The following is a 21,725-nucleotide window of genomic DNA, read 5'->3' on the forward strand; positions in this document are numbered from 1 at the left end:
ACTCCATCCGTTTAACCCCGTCTGTTCCCAGTCATTCCATCTGTTTAACCCGTCTGCTCCCAGTCACTCCATCTGTTTAACCCCGTCTGTTCCCAGTCACTCCATCTGTTTAACCCCGTCTGTTCCCAGTCACTCCATCCGTTTAACCCCGTCTGTTCCCAGTCACTCCATCTGTTTAACCCGTCTGCTCCCAGTCACTCCATCTGTTTACCCCCGTCTGCTCCCAGTCACTCCACCCGTTTAACCCGTCTGCTCCCAGTCACTCCATTTGTTTAACCCCGTCTGCTCCCAGTCACTCCATCTGTTTAACCCCGTCTGCTCCCAGTCACTCCATCTGTTTAACCCCGTCTGCTCCCAGTCACTCCATCTGTTTAACCCCGTCTGCTCCCAGTCACTCCATCTGTTTAACCCTGTCTGTTCCCAGTCACTCCATCCGTTTAACCCCGTCTGTTCCCAGTCACTCCATCTGTTTAACCCAGTCTGCTCCCAGTCACTCCATCTGTTTAACCCCGTCTGCTCCCAGTCACTCCACCCGTTTAACCCCGTCTGCTCCCAGTCACTCCATCTGTTTAACCCCGTCTGCTCCCAGTCACTCCATCTGTTTAACCCCGTCTGCTCCCAGTCACTCCATCTGTTTAACCCCGTCTGCTCCCAGTCACTCCATCTGTTTAACCCCGTCTGCTCCCAGTCACTCCATCTGTTTAACCCCGTCTGCTCCCAGTCACTCCATCTGTTTAACCCCGTCTGTTCCCAGTCACTCCATTTGTTTAACCCCGTCTGCTCCCAGTCACTCCATCCGTTTAACCCCGTTTAACCCCGTCTGTTCCCAGTCACTCCATCTGTTTAATCCCGTTTAACCCTGTCTGTTCCCAGTCACTCCATCTGTTTAACCCCGTCTGTTCCCAGTCACTCCATCTGTTTAACCCCGTCCGCTCCCAGTCACTCCATCTGTTTAACCCTGTCTGCTCCCAGTCACTCCATCCGTTTAACCCCGTCTGCTCCCAGTCACTCCATCTGTTTAACCCCGTCTGCTCCCAGTCACTCCATCTGTTTAACCCCGTCTGCTCCCAGTCACTCCATCTGTTTAACCCCGTCTGCTCCCAGTCACTCCATCTGTTTAACCCCGTCTGTTCCCAGTCACTCCATCTGTTTAACCCCGTCTGTTCCCAGTCACTCCATCTGTTTAACCCCGTCTGCTCCCAGTCACTCCATCTGTTTAACCCCGTCTGCTCCCAGTCACTCCATCTGTTTAACCCCGTCTGCTCCCAGTCACTCCATCTGTTTAACCCCGTCTGCTCCCAGTCACTCCATCTGTTTAACCCCGTCTGCTCCCAGTTACTGAAGACTGTTTGACGTCTATCAAAAGCACCTAGAAGGCTAGCAGTGGCGGCAACGAACAGGGGACTATGCATTCTTATCTACTGTGACACACTCACGCACACACACACACTCACGCACACGCACACACACGCACGCACACGCACACACACACACACACACATACATACATACACACACACACACACACACACACACACACGCTCAAACACACACTCACATACACACACACACATACACTCAAACACACACACACACGCTCAAACACACACACGTAAAACACACACACACACACACACACACACACACACACACACACACACACACACACACACACACACACACACACACACGCTCAAACACACACACACACAAACACACACACGCTCAAACACACACATGCTCAAACACACACACGCTCTAACACACACATGCTCTAACACACACACGCTCAGACGCACACACACACACATTTTTGACCTTCCTCTTTATTACCCTCTAAGGGAACCAATTATGAGTCACCAACCTGCTTATTCTCATGAAGCACATAAAAGTGTCACAGCACCATAGTGGATATATAGGACTCAGCATCGATCGGCTGTATGAGAGAGAGACTGTCTGAGACTGAAAACAGACCGCTTTCTCCTACTCTCGCTCCTCTCAATATAGGACTCAGCATCGATCGGCTGTATGAGAGAGAGACTGTCTGAGACTGAAAACAGACCGCTTTCAAGGTTATTGGTTCACTGGGGAAGGACCCAAGGTTATTGGTTCACTGGGGAAGGACCCAAGGTTATTGGTTCACTGGGGAAGGACGCAAGGTTATTGGTTCACTGGGGAAGGACCCAAGGTTATTGGTTCACTGGGGAATGCCTGAAGTTTATTGGTTCACTGGGGAAGGACCCAAGGTTATTGGTTCACTGGGGAATGCCTGAAGTTTATTGGTTCACTGGGGAAGGACCCAAGGTTATTGGTTCACTGGGGAATGCCTGAAGTTTATTGGTTCACTAGGGAATGCCTGAAGTTTATTGGTTCACTGGGGAGCGATCCAAGATGCTGACTTTAATCAGGATAATATGTAGCAGGGAGGAGGGGAGTATGGAGGGAACTAGGGAGGGGAGAGAGGGAGGGGAAGAGAGGGATGGGAGAGAGGGAGGGGAGAGAGGGAGGGGAGGAGAGGTCCCTGACCCAAACCTTGACCTGAGGGAGGGAACAATGTCCCCCCTGAACACCCTATGACACACACACACACACACACACACACACACACACACACACACACACACACACACACACACACACACACACACACACACACACACACACACACACACACACACACAGAGAGACCTATTCTACAGGTGTTTTCTTACCTGTGAACACCTCCGGTGGCTCTCACACCAGCCCAAGACGTCATCACTCTGCAAGGCAGAAAAAAACAAATAAACTGAGGAATCACTGAAATAAACCACACTCTTTCACAGCTTTACTTCAGCAATTCAATATTACAAATTCAACAACACATTAAATATGTGTTTCTGGGGACAGCCACACACCACAATGCCCTTTCTGTAACGCCTCTTCCTTTGATTCATGGCTGTGGTGCAAAGACCCAGACCAGACCCAGACCAGACCCAGACCAGACCCAGACCAGACCCAGACCAGAGCCAGACCAGTTTTACGTCTCTGAATGGAAGTGGGTTCAGGCCTCGGCGAGGACAGTCCTTAGTCAACATTGCAGCCTACGCCCCAGCGTGAAACCACGGTAATGGGTGTGAGTCATCACCTGACCAGTGACCACAGGTAGGTAGGTCCTCAAATACCACTGGTGAACAGTAGAGAGAGGACCATCACTGACTAACAGGACTAATGGCAAATGGGGCGGCAGGTAGCCTCGTGGTTAGAGTGATGGGCAGGTAGCCTAGTGGTTAGAGTGATGGGCAGGTAGCCTAGTGGTTAGAGTGTTGGGCAGGTAGCCTAATGGTTAGAGTGATGGGCAGGTAGCCTAGTGGTTAGAGTGATGGGCAGGTAGCCTAGTGGTTAGAGTGATGGGCAGGTAGCCTAGTGGTTAGAGTGTTGGGCAGGTAGCCTAGTGGTTAGAGTGATGGGCAGGTAGCCTAGTGGTTAGAGTGATGGGCAGGTAGCCTAGTGGTTAGAGTGTTGGGCCAGTAACTGAAAGGTTGCTGGATCGAATCCCTGAGCTGACAAGGTAAAAATCTTCCCCTGAACAAGGCAGTTAACCCACTCTTCCCCGGTATGCCATCATTGTAAATAAGAATTTGTTCTTAACTGACTTGCCTAGTTAAATAAAGGTTAAAATAAAACATCCTATAGGTTCCATATCTGGTGAGTCTATAAACTTTTGAGATAAAAGTTAACATAATTGTCCCAAAACACCAGCATTAAACAAATGTACACTACATGAGCAACATCTCGTTCCAAAATCATGGGCATTAATATGGAGTTTCCCCCCCCTTTGCTGCTATAACACTCTTCTGGGAAGGCTTTTCACTAGATGTTGGAATATTGCTGCAGGGACTTGCTTCCATTCAAAAATTCAGCATTTGTATGCTGCAGCGTTAAGATTTCCCTTCACTGGAACTAAGTGGCCAAGCCTGAACCATGGAAAACAGACCCAGACCATTATTCCTCCTCCACCAAACTTTACAGTTGGCACTATGCATTTGGGCAGGTAGGGTTCTCCTGACATCCGCCAAACCAATATTCGTCCGTCGGACTACCAGACCGTGAAGTGTGATTCATCACACCAAAGATCGCTTTTACACCACTCCAGCCGATGCTCGGCGTTGCGCATGGTGATCTTAGGCTTGTGTGCAGCTGCTCGGCCATGGAAACCCATTTCATGAAGCTCCAGACGAACAGTTCTTGTGTGGAAGTTGCTTCCAGAGGCCGTTAGGAGCTCAGTAGTACATCTGAGGACATATGAATTTGACGAACTGACTAGTTGGAAAGGTGGCATCCTATGACGGTGCCACGTTGAAAGTCACGGAGCTCTTCAGTAAGGCCATTCTACTGTTTGTCGAAAGAGATTGGCTGTGTGCTCGATTTTATACAGCTGTTAGTAACGGGTGTGGCTGAAATAGTCTAATCCACTAATTTGAGCGGTTGTCCACATAATTGTGTATATATATATATATAGTGTATGTTGAACTCTTGAGAGGAGAATAAGTGTCATTGTCTGTCTGATACGAACGTAACAGACGTAAAATAAATCTCCTGAGCGGAGTTCCCACATCCGCTTTTTAGCAGAAAAGTAAGCTAGGTTGAACAAACAATATCCTGGATACGTTTGTTGGCAACTCCTCTAGGGATGGTCTGATACAGACATCATGGCGAGAGAAACACTGACACAATAACAGGGTTGTAAAGTCAAGCTTTAGATTCCTTCTTAAAAGTGCAGTGTCGACTCGGGAGGCTCGGTGATGTAAAGACGGCCTTGGGCCCACCAGTGACAGGATAATCCATCCCCATTCTACCTCAAAGATGAAAAACACCAATTAAAGCAGAAAGCCCTGAGCGGGTGATAAGCCTTACTAACGAGTCCAAAACACTCTCTCCCTCTGAGTGAGCAATGTTTACCTCCAACGCAGGATCATCCTCTCCCACTACTTATAACATTCACTTACCTCAGTCTTTTACACGCACACGCACATACCGCCTTGGTCTTAATTACCACAAAGGGGAACAGAAAGAAGAATAGCCATTGTGTTAGTGGGGTCAGGATCTAGGGGTGCACAGGGGGCACTGATCTCAGCAGGAATGCTAAAGGTTCACACCACCCCACAGGATTTAATAAGCTACTTAACCCAGCAGCCACATGATGAGACCAACAGAAGCAACGAAGAAGAAAGACCAAACCCATAATTAAGAGGCTGTAACGAGTGAAGGGAAGAGGAATGGGAGGTGAGGAATGGGAGGTGAGGAGGAGGAGGGGAGGAAGAGGAATGGGAGGTGAAAAACACAGCAGCAACACTTTAGTGTTTAGATGTCATTATAAGAGAGGTGAGGAAAAAGGAGGGGGAAGAGTAGGGGGGGAGCAAGAGGAGGGGAGGAGGTGAGGTGGAGGAGGTGGAGGAGGAGGGGAGGAGGAGGAAGAGTAGGGGGGGAGGAAGAGGAGGGGAGGAGGTGAGGAGGAGGAGGTGGAGGTGGAGGAGGAGGAGGAGGGGAGGAGGAAGAGTAGGGGGGAGGAAGAGGAGGGGAGGGGGAGGAGGTGGAGGAGGAGGAGGAGGGGAGGAGGAGGAAGGGGAGGTGGAGGAGGAGGTGGATGAGGAGCTGGACGATGAGGAATGGTAAGAGGAGGAAGAGGAGGAGGATTGGGGGAGAAGGAGCGGGAGGAGGAGGAAGGGGAGGAGGAGGAGCTGGAGGGGGAGGAGGAGGCAAAGAAAAAATAATCTCACTATCTCTCTCACTATCTCTCTTCCTCTTTCTATCTTTCTCTCTCCCCACCCCTCATTTTTTCTCTTCCTCTCAGAGTTTTCTCTCTCTGTCGACTGAAGGCTCTGTGTGGGACTTGTAGCCTTGAGTGAATGATTTGTGGCCTCTGGTGGACTGCTGTTAAGGCCTGAAGGACCCTCTTTAAAGGTTCAATGCAGCTGTTTTTAGAATGTTTGTAGGACTGAAATCTGAAAACTAGCTGTTATTGGCAGAGAGGTTTGGAACTCTCTTTCTTATTGGTCTATTAACTCAGTTACCGCATGGTGATGTCACCATAGAAGGCAACAAACTCCATCCCACCAAAAACAGGTTGAAATTTCCAACAGTTTTTACACTAAAAGGGCATTTTCATAATTTTCACAATTTCATAGTATTATTCCAACCTCATAGTGTGGGTCTTGAACTCACTCTGAATAGAAGACTTGATTGACAGGGTCATTGAGGGTCGTGAACCCTGCTGAAGGACATTGGTGAACGAGAGGAGGCCGTGGGGTTGCTGCTGTAGTAGTCTATAGCAACTTCCAGGATTCGCAACACATCAAGGCTGTGTTTGTGTGTTTGCACAGCATCTGAGACAGGATGATAGACCTCCTCTCCATGAACTCAAATGGATACACAGCTGGTTCAAAATGTCACTGTAATCCTACCAAAACAACACTCTGTGTGTGTGTGTGTGTGTGTGTGTGTGTGTGTGTGTGTGTGTGTGTGTGTGTGTGTGTGTGTGTGTGTGTGTGTGTGTGTACGCTCTGTTTTGTTTATCTAATTTATCCCCTGTTGCTCTAGCAACATGCCCCCCTGTCATTCATGGGAATTTCTCTGAGAATGACTCTTCCCAAGGGAGTATTGCTGTCCTTTCTCTCTGTCTCTGTTCTGACTGTATAGACCTGCCGGTATCAGAAGGGGTTCGGTGGGGGGAGACCGAGGAAAAAGGGGATACCGTATGAGAGGGAGGAAAGTAGTGATGGGGGTAAAAATCAATATAGTTACATTTGCATTGCCCCCCCCCCCCCCCCCCCCCCCTCTTTTACACCACTGCTACTCTGTTGTTATCTTCTATGCATAGTTACTTAATAACTCTACCTACATGTACATATTACCTCAACTAACCAGTGCCCCCCACACATTGACTCTGTACCGGAACCCCCCCTTGTATATAGTCTCCACATAGACTCTGTACCGGTACCCCCCTGTATATAGCCTCCACGTTGACTCTGTACCGGTACCCCCCTGTATATAGCCTCCACGTTGACTCTGTACCGGTACCCCCTGTATACAGCCTCCACATTGACTCTGTACCGGTACCCCCTTGTATATAGTCTCCACGTTGACTCTGTACCGGAACCCCCCCTTGTATATAGTCTCCACGTTGACTCTGTACCGGTACCCCCCGTATATAGTCTCCACGTTGACTCTGTACCGGTACCTCCTGTATATAGCCTCCACATTGACTCTGTACCGGTACCCCCTGTATATAGCCTCCACATTGACTCTGTACCGGTACCCCCTGTATATAGCCTCCACATTGACTCTGTACCGGTACCCCCGCTACCTATAAGGCCTGTGTCTACAATATATAGTGGAGATTTCTCTAGCTATAAGGCCTGTGTCTATAATATATAGTGGAGATTCCTCTAGCTATAAGGCCTGTGTCTATAATATATAGTGGAGATTCCTCTAGCTATAAGGCCTGTGTCTATAATATATAGTGGAGATTCCTCTAGCTATAAGGCCTGTGTCTATAATATATAGTGGAGATTCCTCTAGCTATAAGGCCTGTGTCTATAATATATAGTGGAGATTCCTCTAGCTATAAGGCCCGTGTCTATAATATATAGTGGAGATTCCTCTAGCTATAAGGCCTGTGTCTATAATATATAGTGGAGATTCCTCTAACTATAAGGCCTGTGTCTATAATATATAGTGGAGATTCCTCTAGCTATAAGGCCTGTGTCTATAATATATAGTGGAGATTCCTCTAGCTATAAGGCCTGTGTCTATAATATATAGTGGAGATTCCTCTAGCTATAAGGCCCGTGTCTATAATATATAGTGGAGATTCCTCTAGCTATAAGGCCTGTGTCTATAATATATAGTGGAGATTCCTCTAGCTATAAGGCCTGTGTCTATAATATATAGTGGAGATTCCTCTAGCTATAAGGCCTGTGTCTATAATATATAGTGGAGATTCCTCTAACTATAAGGCCTGTGTCTATAATATATAGTGGAGATTCCTCTAGCTATAAGGCCTGTGTCTATAATATATAGTGGAGATTCCTCTAGCTATAAGGCCTGTGTCTATAATATATAGTGGAGATTCCTCTAGCTATAAGGCCTGTGTCTATAATATATAGTGGAGATTCCTCTAGCTATAAGGCCTGTGTCTATAATATATAGTGGAGATTCCTCTAGCTATAAGGCCCGTGTCTATAATATATAGTGGGCACAACTGTTATTTTAGATGCCTGCTGTCACAAACACATGACTTCCCTGAAAACCCAGAATGTTGAGGTTTTCACCCTTTTTCATGGGCATTTCCCGATAGCGACATGTTAGAGACTCACTCACAAGTGCGACGCAGAACTGGGTTCTGTTTGTGCGCTGCTATTTGCGGTCCCCCTCATCCTGTAAACATACTAATCTACAAAGTGGCCAGTTTATTGCCTCCGTGTCTGTTAGCAGTAGCCTGGTACAAGAGTAACCGAATGAGAGTTTTGGAACTTCCTCCGGGCTGTGACGGGACTCATGCTCATGTCTATAACTGGGTAATTACATGCTTGGCTCTGAGGATTCCCACACACTGCTCCACTGACATGACTAGTTCACCAAAACGACAAATTACATCATCATACACAGTGGGGAAACTTCCTGCAACGCAGAAAGCAACAACAACAACAACTAAATCTAAATTCAAATCTACCAAGACTCCCAACATTTGGCTATTCGTGTGGGCGTACTTGCAAATTGGGATGAGCCAATATTGGCAGCCTGGGAAGTTTTGAATTCTGTTGTTGTTGTGGTTGTTGTTGATTGTTAGCAGGAAGTCACCCAACTGCGTACGATGATGTCATATTGCTGAGTAAACCTTTAAGATGAGCCATTTGACCTTTTTCATGATGACAATGTGATCTGATGCTGATGACTCCATTAAAGGCCATTACTATCGGAATGCATACGCAATACCCTACATGAGTAGTGTATATTACCTGCAGAAGACAGACTCTGGATGTCTTCCCCAGTTTACATTTGATTAATACAGGTACGAGTATCCTTTTACTTTTGTATTGACTTCCAGACATTCACTATACCATAAGAGTTTCTATAACTTCTTTGTTCAACAATGTCTCAGGTAGTCTACTCAGTATAGGTAGTCAGTATGGGTAGTCTACTCAGTATAGGTAGTCCACTCAGTATAGGTAGTCCACTCAGTATAGATAGTCAGTATAGGTAGTCAGTATAGGTAGTCTACTCAGTATAGGTAGTCAGTATAGGTAGTCTACTCAGTATAGGTAGTCAGTATGGGTAGTCTACTCAGTATAGGTAGTCCACTCAGTATAGGTAGTCCACTCAGTATAGATAGTCAGTATAGGTAGTCAGTATAGGTAGTCTACTCAGTATAGGTAGTCCACTCAGTATAGATAGTCAGTATAGGTAGTCAGTATAGGTAGTCCACTCAGTATAGGTAGTCAGTATAGGTAGTCTACTCAGTATGAGTAGTCTACTCAGTATAGGTAGTCAATATAGGTAGTTACTCAGTCAGTATAGGTAGTCAGTATAGGTAGTCAGTATAGGTAGTCTACTCAGTGTGGGTATTCCACTCAGTATAGGTAGTCAGTATAGGTAGTCTACTCAGTATGGGTAGTCAGTATAGGTACTCTACTCAGTATAGGTAGTTCACTCAGTATAGGTAGTCAGTATAGGTAATCTACTCAGTATAGGTAGTCAGTATAGGTAGTCTACTCAGTATAGGTAGTCAGTATAGGTAGTCTACTCAGTATAGGTAGTCTACTCAGTATAGGTAGTCAGTATAGGTAGTCTACTCAGTATAGGTAGTCAGTATAGGTAGTCAGTATAGGTAGTCAGGATAGGTAGTCAGTATAGGTAGTCAGGATAGGTAGTCTACTCAGTATAGGTAGTCTACTCAGTATAGGTAGTCAGTATAGGTAGTCTACTCAGTATAGGTAGTCAGTATTGGTAGTCAGGATAGGTAGTCTACTCAGTATAGGTAATCTACTCAGTATAGGTAGTCAGTATAAGTAGTCTACTCAGTATAGGTAGTCTACTCAGTATAGGTAGTCAGTATAGGTAGTCTACTCAGTATAGGTAGTCAGTATAGGTAGTCAGGATAGGTAGTCAGTATAGGTAGTTGGGATAGGTAGTCTACTCAGTATAGGTAGTCAGGATAGGTAGTCAGTATAGGTAGTCAGGATAGGTAGTCTACTCAGTATAGGTAGTCAGTATAGGTAGTCAGGATAGGTAGTCTACTCAGTATAATAATTGTATAAACCTTCCTCTGCCACTGCAACTATTATTCCATTGCTTGGCATTTGAGGGAATATAGATTTTCAATATCCTGGCTTTGTATGCATGACTACCTTTCTGACATAGTGCTGGGTAAAGAGGTGGTAAGAGAAAGTGAGAGAGAGTAGATTTGACCTCTAAGCTTCCCTATCAAATCTAAAACATTCAAGCAGGCGACCTAAGAAAAACAACAACAACGACAAATGGTTCAATGAAGAATACAACAACCTAAGGAAGAAATTGAGAAACCTATCCAACCAAAAACATGGAGACCCAGAAAACCTGAGCTTCACTATGGTGAATCACTAACACAATACAGATAATCTAACCACTTCTGGGGAAACTGGAACACACTAAAACAAACAACAACACAAAGAGTTATCTATCAAAAACAGAGATGTATGGATAAACCACCTCTCCAATATTTTTGGACCTACAGTATGACAAAGAACAAACAGCAAAAACATATACATGATCAAATACAAATCTTAGACTCAACTATTAAAGACGACCAGAACCCACTGGATTCTCCAATTAAACTGAAGGAGCTACAAGACAAAATACAAACCCTCCAACATAAAAAGGCCGGTGGTGTTGATGGCATCTTAAATGAAATTATAAAATATACAGACAACAAATTCTAATTGGCTATACTAAAACTCTTTAACATCATCCTTAGCGCTGGCATCTTCCCCAATATTTGGAACCAAGGACAGATCACCCCAATCCACAAAAGTGGAGACAAATTTGATCCTTATAACTACCGTGGGATATGAGTCAACAGCAACCTTTGGAAATCCTCTGCATTATCATTAACAGCAGACTCGTACATTTCCTCAATGAAAACAATGTACTGAGCAAATGTCAAACTGGCTTTTTACCAAATTACCGTATGACAGACCACGTATTCACCCTGCACACCCTAATTGACAAACAAACACACCTAAACAAAGGCAAAGTCTTCTCATGCTTTGTTGAAAAAAAAGTATTTGACTCAATTTAGCATGAGGGTCTGCTAGACAAATGTAGGACAGTGGTGCTGGGGGAAAAACATACAACGTTGTAAAATCCATGCTGTAAAACCCATGTACACAAACAACAAGTGTGGAGTTAAAACTGACAAAAAACCCACACACATTTCTTTCAACAGGGCCGTGGGGTGAGACAGGGATACAGCTTAAGCCCCACCCTCTTCAACATATATATCAATGAATTGGAGAGGGCACTAGAAGAGTCTGCAGCACCCGGCCTCACCCTAATAGAATCTGAAGTCAACTGTCTACTGTTTGCTGGTGATCTGGTGCTTCTGTCCCCAACCAGGGAGGCCCTACAGCAGCACCTAGATCTTCTGCACAGACCTGGGCCCTGCGGTAAATCTCAAGTTAGACCAAAATAATGGTGGTCCAAAACAGGTCCTGTTGCCAGGACCACAAATAAAAAAAGTCCATCTAGACACCCTAGAGCAGTGGTTCCCAAACTTTTCATAGTCCCGTACCCCTTCAAACATTCAACATCCAGCTGCGTACCCCCTCTAGCACCAGGGTCAGCTGTACCCCCTCTAGCACCAGGGTCAGCTGCGTACCCCCTCTAGCACCAGGGTCAGCGCACTCTCAAATGTTGTTTTTTTGCCATCATTGTAAGCCTGCCACACACACACTATACGATACATTTATTAAACATAAGAATGAGTGTGAGTTTTTGTCACAACCCGGCTTGTGGGAAGTGACAAAGAGCTCTTATAGGACCAGGGCGTACATAATAATATAATAATAATAATCAATCATGTTGCTCTTTATTTAGCCATCTTACATATAAGATGTTTATTGAAAATTGTGAATTACTCACCACAGGTTAATGAGAAGGGTATGCTTGAAAGGATGCACATAACTCTGCAATGTTGAGTTGTATTGGAGAGAGTCTCAGTCTTAAATTATTTTCCACACACAGTCTGTGCCTGTATTTAGTTGTCATGCTAGTGAGGGCTGAGAATCTACTCTCACATAGGTACGTGGTTGCAAAGAGCATCAGTGTCTTCTGATTAAATCAAATTTTCACAGAATCGCTTGTTGCAAGGTTCTCTTGTTCAGATATCGGTAAGTGGACTGGAGGCAGGGCATGAAAGGGATAATGAATCCAGTTGTTTGTGTCATCCGTTTTGGGAAAGTACCTGCGTAATTGCACACCCATCTCACTCAGGGGCTTCGCTATATCACATTTGACATTGTCCTTAAGCTTGAGTTAATTTGCACACACACAAATCATACAATGATGGAAAGACCTGTGTGTTATCCTTGTTAATGCAGACAGAGAAGAGCTTCAACTTCTTAATCATAGCCTCAGTTTTGTCCCGCATATTGAATATAGTTACGGAGAGTCCTTGTAATCCTAGATTCAGATCATTCAGGTGAGAAAAAACATCACCCAGATAGGCCAGTCGTGTGTGAAACTCCTCATCATGCAAGTGGTCAGACAAGTGAAAATGATGGTCAGTAAAGACAACTTTAAGCTCGTCTCTCAATTCAAAAAAACGCGTCAATACTTTTCTCCTTGATAACCAGCGCACTTCTGTATGTTGTAAAAGCGTTACATGGTCGCTGCCCATATCATTGCATAGTACAGAAAATACACGAGAGTTCAGGGGCCTTACTTTAACAAAGAGAACCATTTTTACTGTAGTGTCCGAAACGTCTTCCAAGCTGTCAGACATTCCTTTGGCAGCAAGAGCCTCTCGGTGGATTCTGTAGTGTACCCAAGAGCCTCTCAGTGGATTCTGCAGTGTACCCAAGAGCCTCTCAGTGGATTCTGCAGTATACCCAAGAGCCTCTCGGTGGATTCTGCAGTGTACCCAAGAGCCTCTCGGTGGATTCTGCAGTGTACCCAATAGCCTCTCGGTGGATTCTGCAGTGTACCCAAGAGCCTCTCGGTGGATTCTGCAGTGTACCCAAGAGCCTCTCGGTGGATTCTGCAGTGTACCCAAGAGCCTCTCGGTGGATTCTGCAGTGTACCCAAGAGCCTCTCGGTGGATTCTGTAGTGTACCCAAGAGCCTCTCGGTGGATTCTGCAGTGTACCCAATAGCCTCTCGGTGGATTCTGCAGTGTACCCAAGAGCCTCTCGGTGGATTCTGCAGTGTACCCAAGAGCCTCTCGGTGGATTCTGCAGTGTACCCAATAGCCTCTCGGTGGATTCTGCAGTGTACCCAAGAGCCTCTCGGTGGATTCTGCAGTGTACCCAAGAGCCTCTCGGTGGATTCTGCAGTGTACCCAAGAGCCTCACTGCCGGTGGATTCTGCAGTGTACCCAATTGGCGGCGCGTGCAAAAAGGTGTGAGACAGTACTTTTGCACATATAACACACTGTGGCTGAGGAATGGCACTACTCCCAATATAAATGAACCTCGTTTGTGTCTCTATGGACGCGGGCCTTACCTTTTTTAACCATTTATCAATTTTCAAGCAAACAGAATGAGCAGCAGCTACTTTTGGCTAAATCCAGACCGTTAGTGGAATTATAGGTTAATGTGATTGGATGTTGATTATTTGACTAGGCTACCTGTATTTGACATTGTGGTGATATGTCGCTGAACACTAGATGGTTCATTTTATTTTTGGCAGTGAAACGAAGCTACTCAGGCGAGAAAAAAAACATTATATTTATCAATTAACAAAATGCAAAGTGAGTGAACAGAAAAAAATCTGCATCAAATCAATATTTGGTGTGACCACCCTTTGCCTTTAAAACAGCATAAATTCTTCTAGGTACACTTGCATACAGTTTGAAGGAACTCAGCAGGTAGGTTGGCCCACACATATTGGAGAACTAACCACAGTTCTTCTGTGGATTTAGGCAGCCTCAGGTGCTTCTCTCTCTTCGTGTAATCCCACAGACAGACTCGATGATGTTGAGATCAGGGCTCTGTGGGGGGCCATACCATCACTTCCAGGACTCCTTGGTCTTCTTTACGCTGAAGATTGTTCTTAATGACTTTCGCAGTATGTTTGGGGTCGTTGTCATACTGCAGAATACATTTGGGGCCAATCAGATGCCTCCCTGATGGTGTTGCATGATGGATAAGTATCTGCCTGTACTTCTCAGCATTAAGGAGACCATTAATTCTGACAAAATCCCCAACTCCATTTGCAGAAATGCAGCCCCAAACTTGCAAGGAACCTCCACCATGCTTCACTGTTGAACCTCCACCATGCTTCACTGTTGAACCTCCACCATGCTTCACTGTTGAACCTCCACCATTCTTCACTGTTGAACCTCCACCATGCTTCACTGTTGAACCTCCACCATGCTTCACTGTTGAACCTCCACCATGCTTCACTGTTGAACCTCCACCATGCTTCACTGTTGAACCTCCACCATGCTTCACTGTTGAACCTTCACCATGCTTCACTGTTGAACCTCCACCATGCTTCACTGTTGAAGCTCCACCATGCTCCACTGTTGAACCTCCACCATTCTTCACTGTTGAACCTCCACCATGCTTCACTGTTGAACCTCCACCATGCTTCACTGTTGAACCTCCACCATGCTTCACTGTTGAAGCTCCACCATGCTCCACTGTTGAACCTCCACCATTCTTCACTGTTGAACCTCCACCATGCTTCACTGTTGAACCTCCACCATGCTTCACTGTTGAACCTCCACCATGCTTCACTGTTGAACCTCCACCATGCTTCAGTTGAACCTCCACCATGCTTCACTGTTGCCTGCAGACACTCATTTGTGTACCGCTCTCCAGCCCTTCCGTGAACAAACTGCCTTCTGCTACAGCCAAATATTTCACATTTTGACTCATCAGTCCAGAGTACCTGCTGCCATTTTTCTGCACCCGAGTACCTGTGTTTTCGTGCATAGTTGAGTCGCTCAGCCTTGTTTCCATGTCGGCGGTATGGCTTTTTGACCGCCAGTCTTCCATGAAGGCCACTTCTGACAAGACTTCTCCGGACAGTAGATGGGTGTACCAGGGTTCCACTGTTTTCTGCCAATTCTGAGCTGATGGCACTGCTGGACATCTTCCGGTTGCTAAGGAAAGTAAGCATGATGTGTCTTTCATCTGCTGCAGTAAGTTCCCTTGGCCGACCACTGCGTGTACGGTCCTCAACGTTGACGGTTTCTTTGTGCTTCTTCAAAAGAGCTTGGACAGCACATCTGGAAACCCCAGTCTGCCTTACTGTCTGCCTGGGAGAAACCTTGCTGATGCAGTATAACTATCTTGTGTCTTGTTGATGTGCTCAGTCTTGACTTTTGACAATAAACTGTCTTCAGCAACCTCACCTTGTTAGCCGAGTTTGGCTGTTCCTCACCCAGTTTTATTCCTCCTACACAGCTGTTTCTGTTTCAGTTAATGAGTGTGTTTCAACCTACATTTTGAATTGATGATCATTAGCACCTGTTTGGTATAATTGTTTAACTTCTTGGTGACGGGGCAGTATTTTCACGTCCGGATGAAATGCATGCCCAAATTCAACTGCCTGCTACTCATCCACAGAAGCTAGGATATGCATATTATTAGTAGATTTGGATAGAAAATACTCTCTTTCTAAAACTGTTTGAATCATGTCTCTGAGTATAACAGAACTTATTTAGCAGGCAAAACCCAGAGGACAAACCATTCAGATTTTTTGAGGTCACTCTCTTTTCAATGGGTTTTCATTGGGAATCCAGATTTCCTAGGGACCTTCTTGCAGTTCCTATCGCTTCCACTGGATGTCAACAGTCTGGAAATTGGTTGAGGTTATTCCTTTGTGTAATGAAGAAGTATGGCCATCTTGAACGAAGGTCACTTGAAGTGTACTGTTAGATAGAGGCGCGTGACCAGAAAGCATGCTTCAGTTTGTTTTCTTCCTGTATTGAACACAGATCATTCCGTCTTCAATTTTATCAATTATTTACATTTAAAAAATACCTGAAGTTGTATTACAAAAGTAGTTTGAAATGTTTTGGCAAAGTTTACAGGTAACTTTTAAGATATTTTGTAGTCACGTTGAGCAAGTTGGAACCAGTGTTTTTCTGGATCAAACGCGACAAATAAATTGACATTTTGGATATATATAGACGGAATTAATCGAACAAAAGGACCATTTGTGATGTTTATGGGACATATTGGAGTGCCAACAAAAGAAGCTCGTCAAAGGTAAGGCATGAATTATATTTTTATTTCTGCGTTTTGTGTCGCGCCTGCAGGGTTGAAATATTGTTTCTCTCTTCCCGCTAGCCATGATTAGCTGAGATAATGAGTGGTCTGGACATGCCGAGAGATGAGTTCGGATTGGTCTGCCATAATGGATGCTTCTGTCTATTTGAGCTGGTCAGTATGGGTAGGTAATCCTGTCTAGCGCTGCTTTTTTTATGTATTGCGTAGTAGAACTGCATAAGTGTTGCTCTCCACTTCCTGGAGGACCGAGTTTTGAAATCAGTGGAATTAGAGTATGATAGCTTAGGAGATGGAGAAAACACCTGTCTCTACATCTTCAAACTAAGTGCTACCATGGCATCTGTGACAGAGAGAGGCCTCCATCCATGATGTATGTACGTCATGTAGAGACGGGTAAGATAGTCTAGCTAGCTACATTTTCAGATATTACACGTTTCTAATTTTGACAGAAAGTCGTTTTCATTTCAAGTTAAAGTGTATTGTTAGCTAGCTAGCTAAAGTTAGCTGGCTGGCTAACTAGCTAATGTTACATGTTACAGTTTTTCTCAATTGCTAAAACACTAAAACCTATTGGCTGAACAAAGTTCTCAGTTGCCTGGACTCATTTAGCTAATTATGCAGTCTGTTGTCAATACCTTAAACCATTTCACATGGTAAAACACAATTTGCAGATCTCACTTAGACTTTTCAGCAAAACTCTAAACACATTCTCATTCTCAAAACACATTCTGCACTCTAATGCACATGTCATCCATATTGGTAAACACAAGTGGCAACAATCAAATACAAATAGAGAACACATGTCATTGATTGAACACAACCACTCAAAATTGATTTAACCTGTTTCAAATGATGCGACACAACCAATATAAGCCAGTTCAAAGAGCAAACAGGTTGTTGAAGGTGGGAAGGAGAAAGTCTGAGAATGGATACTGTAGTACAGTGCATTGTAGGCTGTATACTGTAGTACAGTGCATTGTAGGCTGTATACTGTAGTACAGTGCATTGTAGGCTGTATACTGTACAATGGACATATTGTATGGCCCTGAACATTGTGCTTTCCATTTATTAACAGTACTGACTGCTCAATAGATTTTGACTGGTTGCAGGTTCATATCAACAAAGAACAAGAATTCCAGTATCACAGAGGCAAAGGACAAGTTTGTGAGATGCAGGGTACAGTACTGTAAAAATAGGGGTACAAGGAGGAGGAAGAACAAAAAACAAAATTGCAAAGAGCAAAGCAGAGTAGTCATTTCTGATCCATTTTGAGCTACTATGATAGAACATGTTTTCGTTCATCAAAGGACAATGAGGGAAAAATATGAATATTTTTTTTTATTAAAAATGTACTTCTTCCTGAGAATTGTATGTTTTGAACAATATGTTTTCTATTTTATGGGGTATTGTTTACTGACTGCTTGAGAGTGTATATCATTATGATCACTTTGTTTATGATTTGAGAGCAGTGTTTGATTTTGAACACAGGTAAAACTGTTTTGAGGCGAATGTTTCATTTTGCGAGAGGAGTCAGAGGTTATGTAAATAGTGCTTGAAGATGAGGTTTTGTGTTTAATGTTTTCAGGAAATGGAGCAAGGTTTAAAAAATGGTGTTTTAGCAATTGAGAAAAACTGTAATTTCACTTGCTTTGGCAATGTCAACATATGTTTCCCATGCTAATAAAGCCCTTTGAATAGAGAGAGAGAGAGAGAGAGAGAGAGATATATATATAACAAAACACAACAAAACACATTGGCTCAAATCCAGACAACACCCTGAAAAGGTGCAGTAGCTCTAGAACTGTGACCTCATTTCCAACAGCGGTAAAACACACAACACACACAAAGATTCTCTCCCATTCGCATTAGAGCAGAGACATCTCAGGCTAATGTCAGAGCGGTGGTTTAATGTTAAGCTACACCATCTGTCTAGCAGTCAAGCTCACTGTAGTAGATGAAAGAAAGAGAGGTAGAGAGAGGTACAGTGGGCCTCCTTCCCTCCTCTCACTGTGTGAAACTCTCTGACACTCCCCAGGTGTGGCAGTATGACTCCTCACTAAGACTTAAAAAAAACTAAACGGATATTGGCACAAGATGGAGGGAGTGTTGGAACATAACAAACACAATTACAGTTGTGTCCTTAATCCAGTATAAACGAATGTATAGAATGTATTATATAAGAGACAAAATTCACAAATTCTACAGCACAATGGCAGAGTCATGTCTTAAGTGTAAAACTAACAATGACTCAATAATCCATGTCTTCTGGGAGTGGCTATCAAGTCCAAAAGTTAGGGGCGGAGTTAGAACGTTGGCTGTCATACGTTTTACAATGTAAATTTACTTTTAATCAGTTTATCTGAATATTTCAAGACATGGCGTAATGGGGGTGTGACATGGCGTAATGGGGGTGCGACATGGCGTAATGGGGGTGCGAAATGGCGTAATGGGGGTGCGACATGGCGTAATGGGGGTGCGACATGGCGTAATGGGGGTGCGACATGGCGTAATGGGGGTGCGAAATGGCGTAATGGGGGTGCGACATGGCGTAATGGGGGTGCGACATGGCGTAATGGGGGTATGACACGGCGTAATGGGGGTGCGACACGGCGTAATGGGGGTGCGACACGGCGTAATGGGGGTGCGACACGGCGTAATGGGGGTGCGACACGGCGTAATGGGGGTGCGACACGGCGTAATGGGAGTGCGACACGGCGTAATGGGGGTGCGACATGGCGTAATGGGGGTGCGACATGGTGTAATGGGGGTGCGACATGGCGTAATGGGGGTGTGACACGGCGTAATGGGGGTATGACATGGCGTAATGCGGGTGCGACATGGTGTAATGGGGGTGCGACATGGCGTAATGGGGGTGCGACATGGCGTAATGGGGGTGCGACATGGCGTAATGGGGGTGCGACATGGCGTAATGGGGGTGTGACATGGCGTAATGGGGGTGCATAATGGGGGTGCGACATGGCGTAATGGGGGTGCGACATGGCGTAATGGGGGTGTGACATGGCGTAATGGGGGTGCGACATGGCGTAATGGGGGTGCGACACGGCGTAATGGGGGTGCGACACGGCGTAATGGGGGTGCGACATGGCGTAATGGGGGTGCGACATCGCACCGCACAGTATTTTCGTCGCTTATATTGAACAAGTGATTACTTAAATACTGGAGATCAAACGATACTCCACTGTTAAGAGAATGGAATAATCAAATTATTTACTATTTAAATATTGACAAAAAATCTTTGAAATCATATAGGGTAGAGTCTTACAAGTATTAGAAACAAATTTGGGTGTGGGATACGGTGGGAACGTGTGGGTCTGAGCAACTGAGCAAATGTATGTCTGTAAATGTTCAATTGTTTATTTCATTTTGTCTATGTATACTGTGTTCCATCTTGTCTCACGAGGGCCACGATGGAAATAAGTCCCAGACTGAACTGTGTGAGGGCCACAACGGAAATAAGTCCCAGACTGAACTGTGTGAGGGCCACAATGGAAATAAGTCCCAGACTGTACTGTGTGTTATCCTCCATGATTTAACGATGGAAATAAGTCCCAGACTGTACTATGTGTTGTCCTCCATGATTTAACAATGGAAATAAGTCCCAGACTTTACTATGTGTTATCCTCCATGATTTAACGATGGAAATAAGTCCCAGACTGTACTATGTGTTATCCTCCATGATTTAACAATGGAAATAAGTCCCAGACTTTACTATGTGTTATCCTCCATGATTTAACAATGGAAATAAGTCCCAGACTGTATTGTGTGTTATCCTCCATGATTTAACGATGGAAATAAGTCCCAGACTGAATTATGTGTTATCCTCCATGATTTAACAATGGAAATAAGTCCCAGACTGTATTGTGTGTTATCCTCCATGATTTAACGATGGAAATAAGTCCCAGACTTTACTGTGTGTTATCCTCCATGATTTAACAATGGAAATAAGTCCCAGACTGTATTGTGTGTTATCCTCCATGATTTTAATTAATGTGCATGTATGGCTTTTTCAAGTTTTATGTGTGCTTGTTTTTTTAAATGGTCAAATTAAATAAACTAAACTAAATGTTTTGTTTGTTGAATTGTATTTTTTTCTATTACAACAACAACAAAAATGACTACTCACTAATTCTTAATGGATATATTTTTCATATGAGGGGACTCACAACACTGTTGTTCAATGCCCTGAAAGACCTGGCTTAAACTTCATAAACACACTGTATCATGTTCCTGATATAGACAGAGACAGACCAGAGACAGGAGATTTCCCTGGTAGGGCTGTGACTGTGGCTGTGACTGTGGCTGTGACTGTGACTGTGACTGTGACTGTGGCTTGTACTGTGACAGTGACTGTGACTGTGACTGTGGCTGTGACTGTGGCTGTGACTGTGACTGTGACTGTGACTGTGGCTGTGACTGTGACTGTGACTGTGGCTGTGACTGGTACTGTGACTGTGGCTGTGGCTGTGGCTGTGACTGTGGCTGTGACTGGTACTGTGACTGTGGCTGTGACTGTGACTGTGGCTGTGACTGTGGCTGTGACTGTGACTGTGGCTGTGACTGTGACTGTGGCTGTGACTGGTACTGTGACTGTGACTGTGGCTGTGGCTGTGACTGTGACTGTGGCTGTGGCTGTGGCTGTGACTGTGACTGGTACTGTGACTGTGACTGTGGCTGTGACTGGTACTGTGACTGTGACTGTGGCTGTGGCTGTGACTGTGACTGTTACTGTTGCTGTGACTTTGACAGTCATGAAAAACTGACCAGGAAAAAGAAACGGACTAAGAAAGGAAACTGGTCAAATTGGGGAGACCAATTTCTAGTCATCTCTCTTGCTGAACAGTTGAAGAGAAGAGGAGCTTCGGTTCAGTGGGCTAAACCTGACCAACCTCTGTTACTGGCCTGGGTTAGGGTTGCCATCAGTGAAGGCTCCACAGAGGAGAAAGGGGAGGACCATCCTCCTCAGAGGAGAAAGGGGAGGACCATCCTCCTCAGAGGAGAAAGGGAAAGACCATCCTCCTCAGAGGAGAAAGGGGAGGACCATCCTCCTCAGAGGAGAAAGGGGAGGACCATCCTCCTCAGTGAATTTCAAAAAAAAAAATAGTGAAACATTTATAAAAAAGTTAAGATTTTGAGATAAAAACTAAATACACTGCTCAAAAAAATAAAGGGAACACTAAAATAACACATCCTAGATCTGAATTAATGAAATATTCTTAATAAATACTTTTTT

The 21,725-nt window shown here is 44.8% G+C and overlaps 1 protein-coding gene across 1 annotated transcript in view; it reads right to left on the minus strand.

Annotated features, from left to right (window-relative positions):
- LOC139410276 (anosmin 1b) overlaps positions 1-21,725 on the minus strand; it is a 147,251-nt gene that overhangs the window by 108,169 nt on the left and 17,357 nt on the right. Inside the window, exon 2 of the mRNA XM_071155759.1 lies at positions 2,712-2,759. Within this exon, the coding sequence (XP_071011860.1) occupies positions 2,712-2,759 (48 nt within the window). The remainder of the gene's footprint in view (positions 1-2,711; positions 2,760-21,725) is intronic.

This window comes from Oncorhynchus clarkii, chromosome 5, assembly GCF_045791955.1.
Source record: "Oncorhynchus clarkii lewisi isolate Uvic-CL-2024 chromosome 5, UVic_Ocla_1.0, whole genome shotgun sequence".
NCBI lineage: Eukaryota > Metazoa > Chordata > Actinopteri > Salmoniformes > Salmonidae > Oncorhynchus > Oncorhynchus clarkii.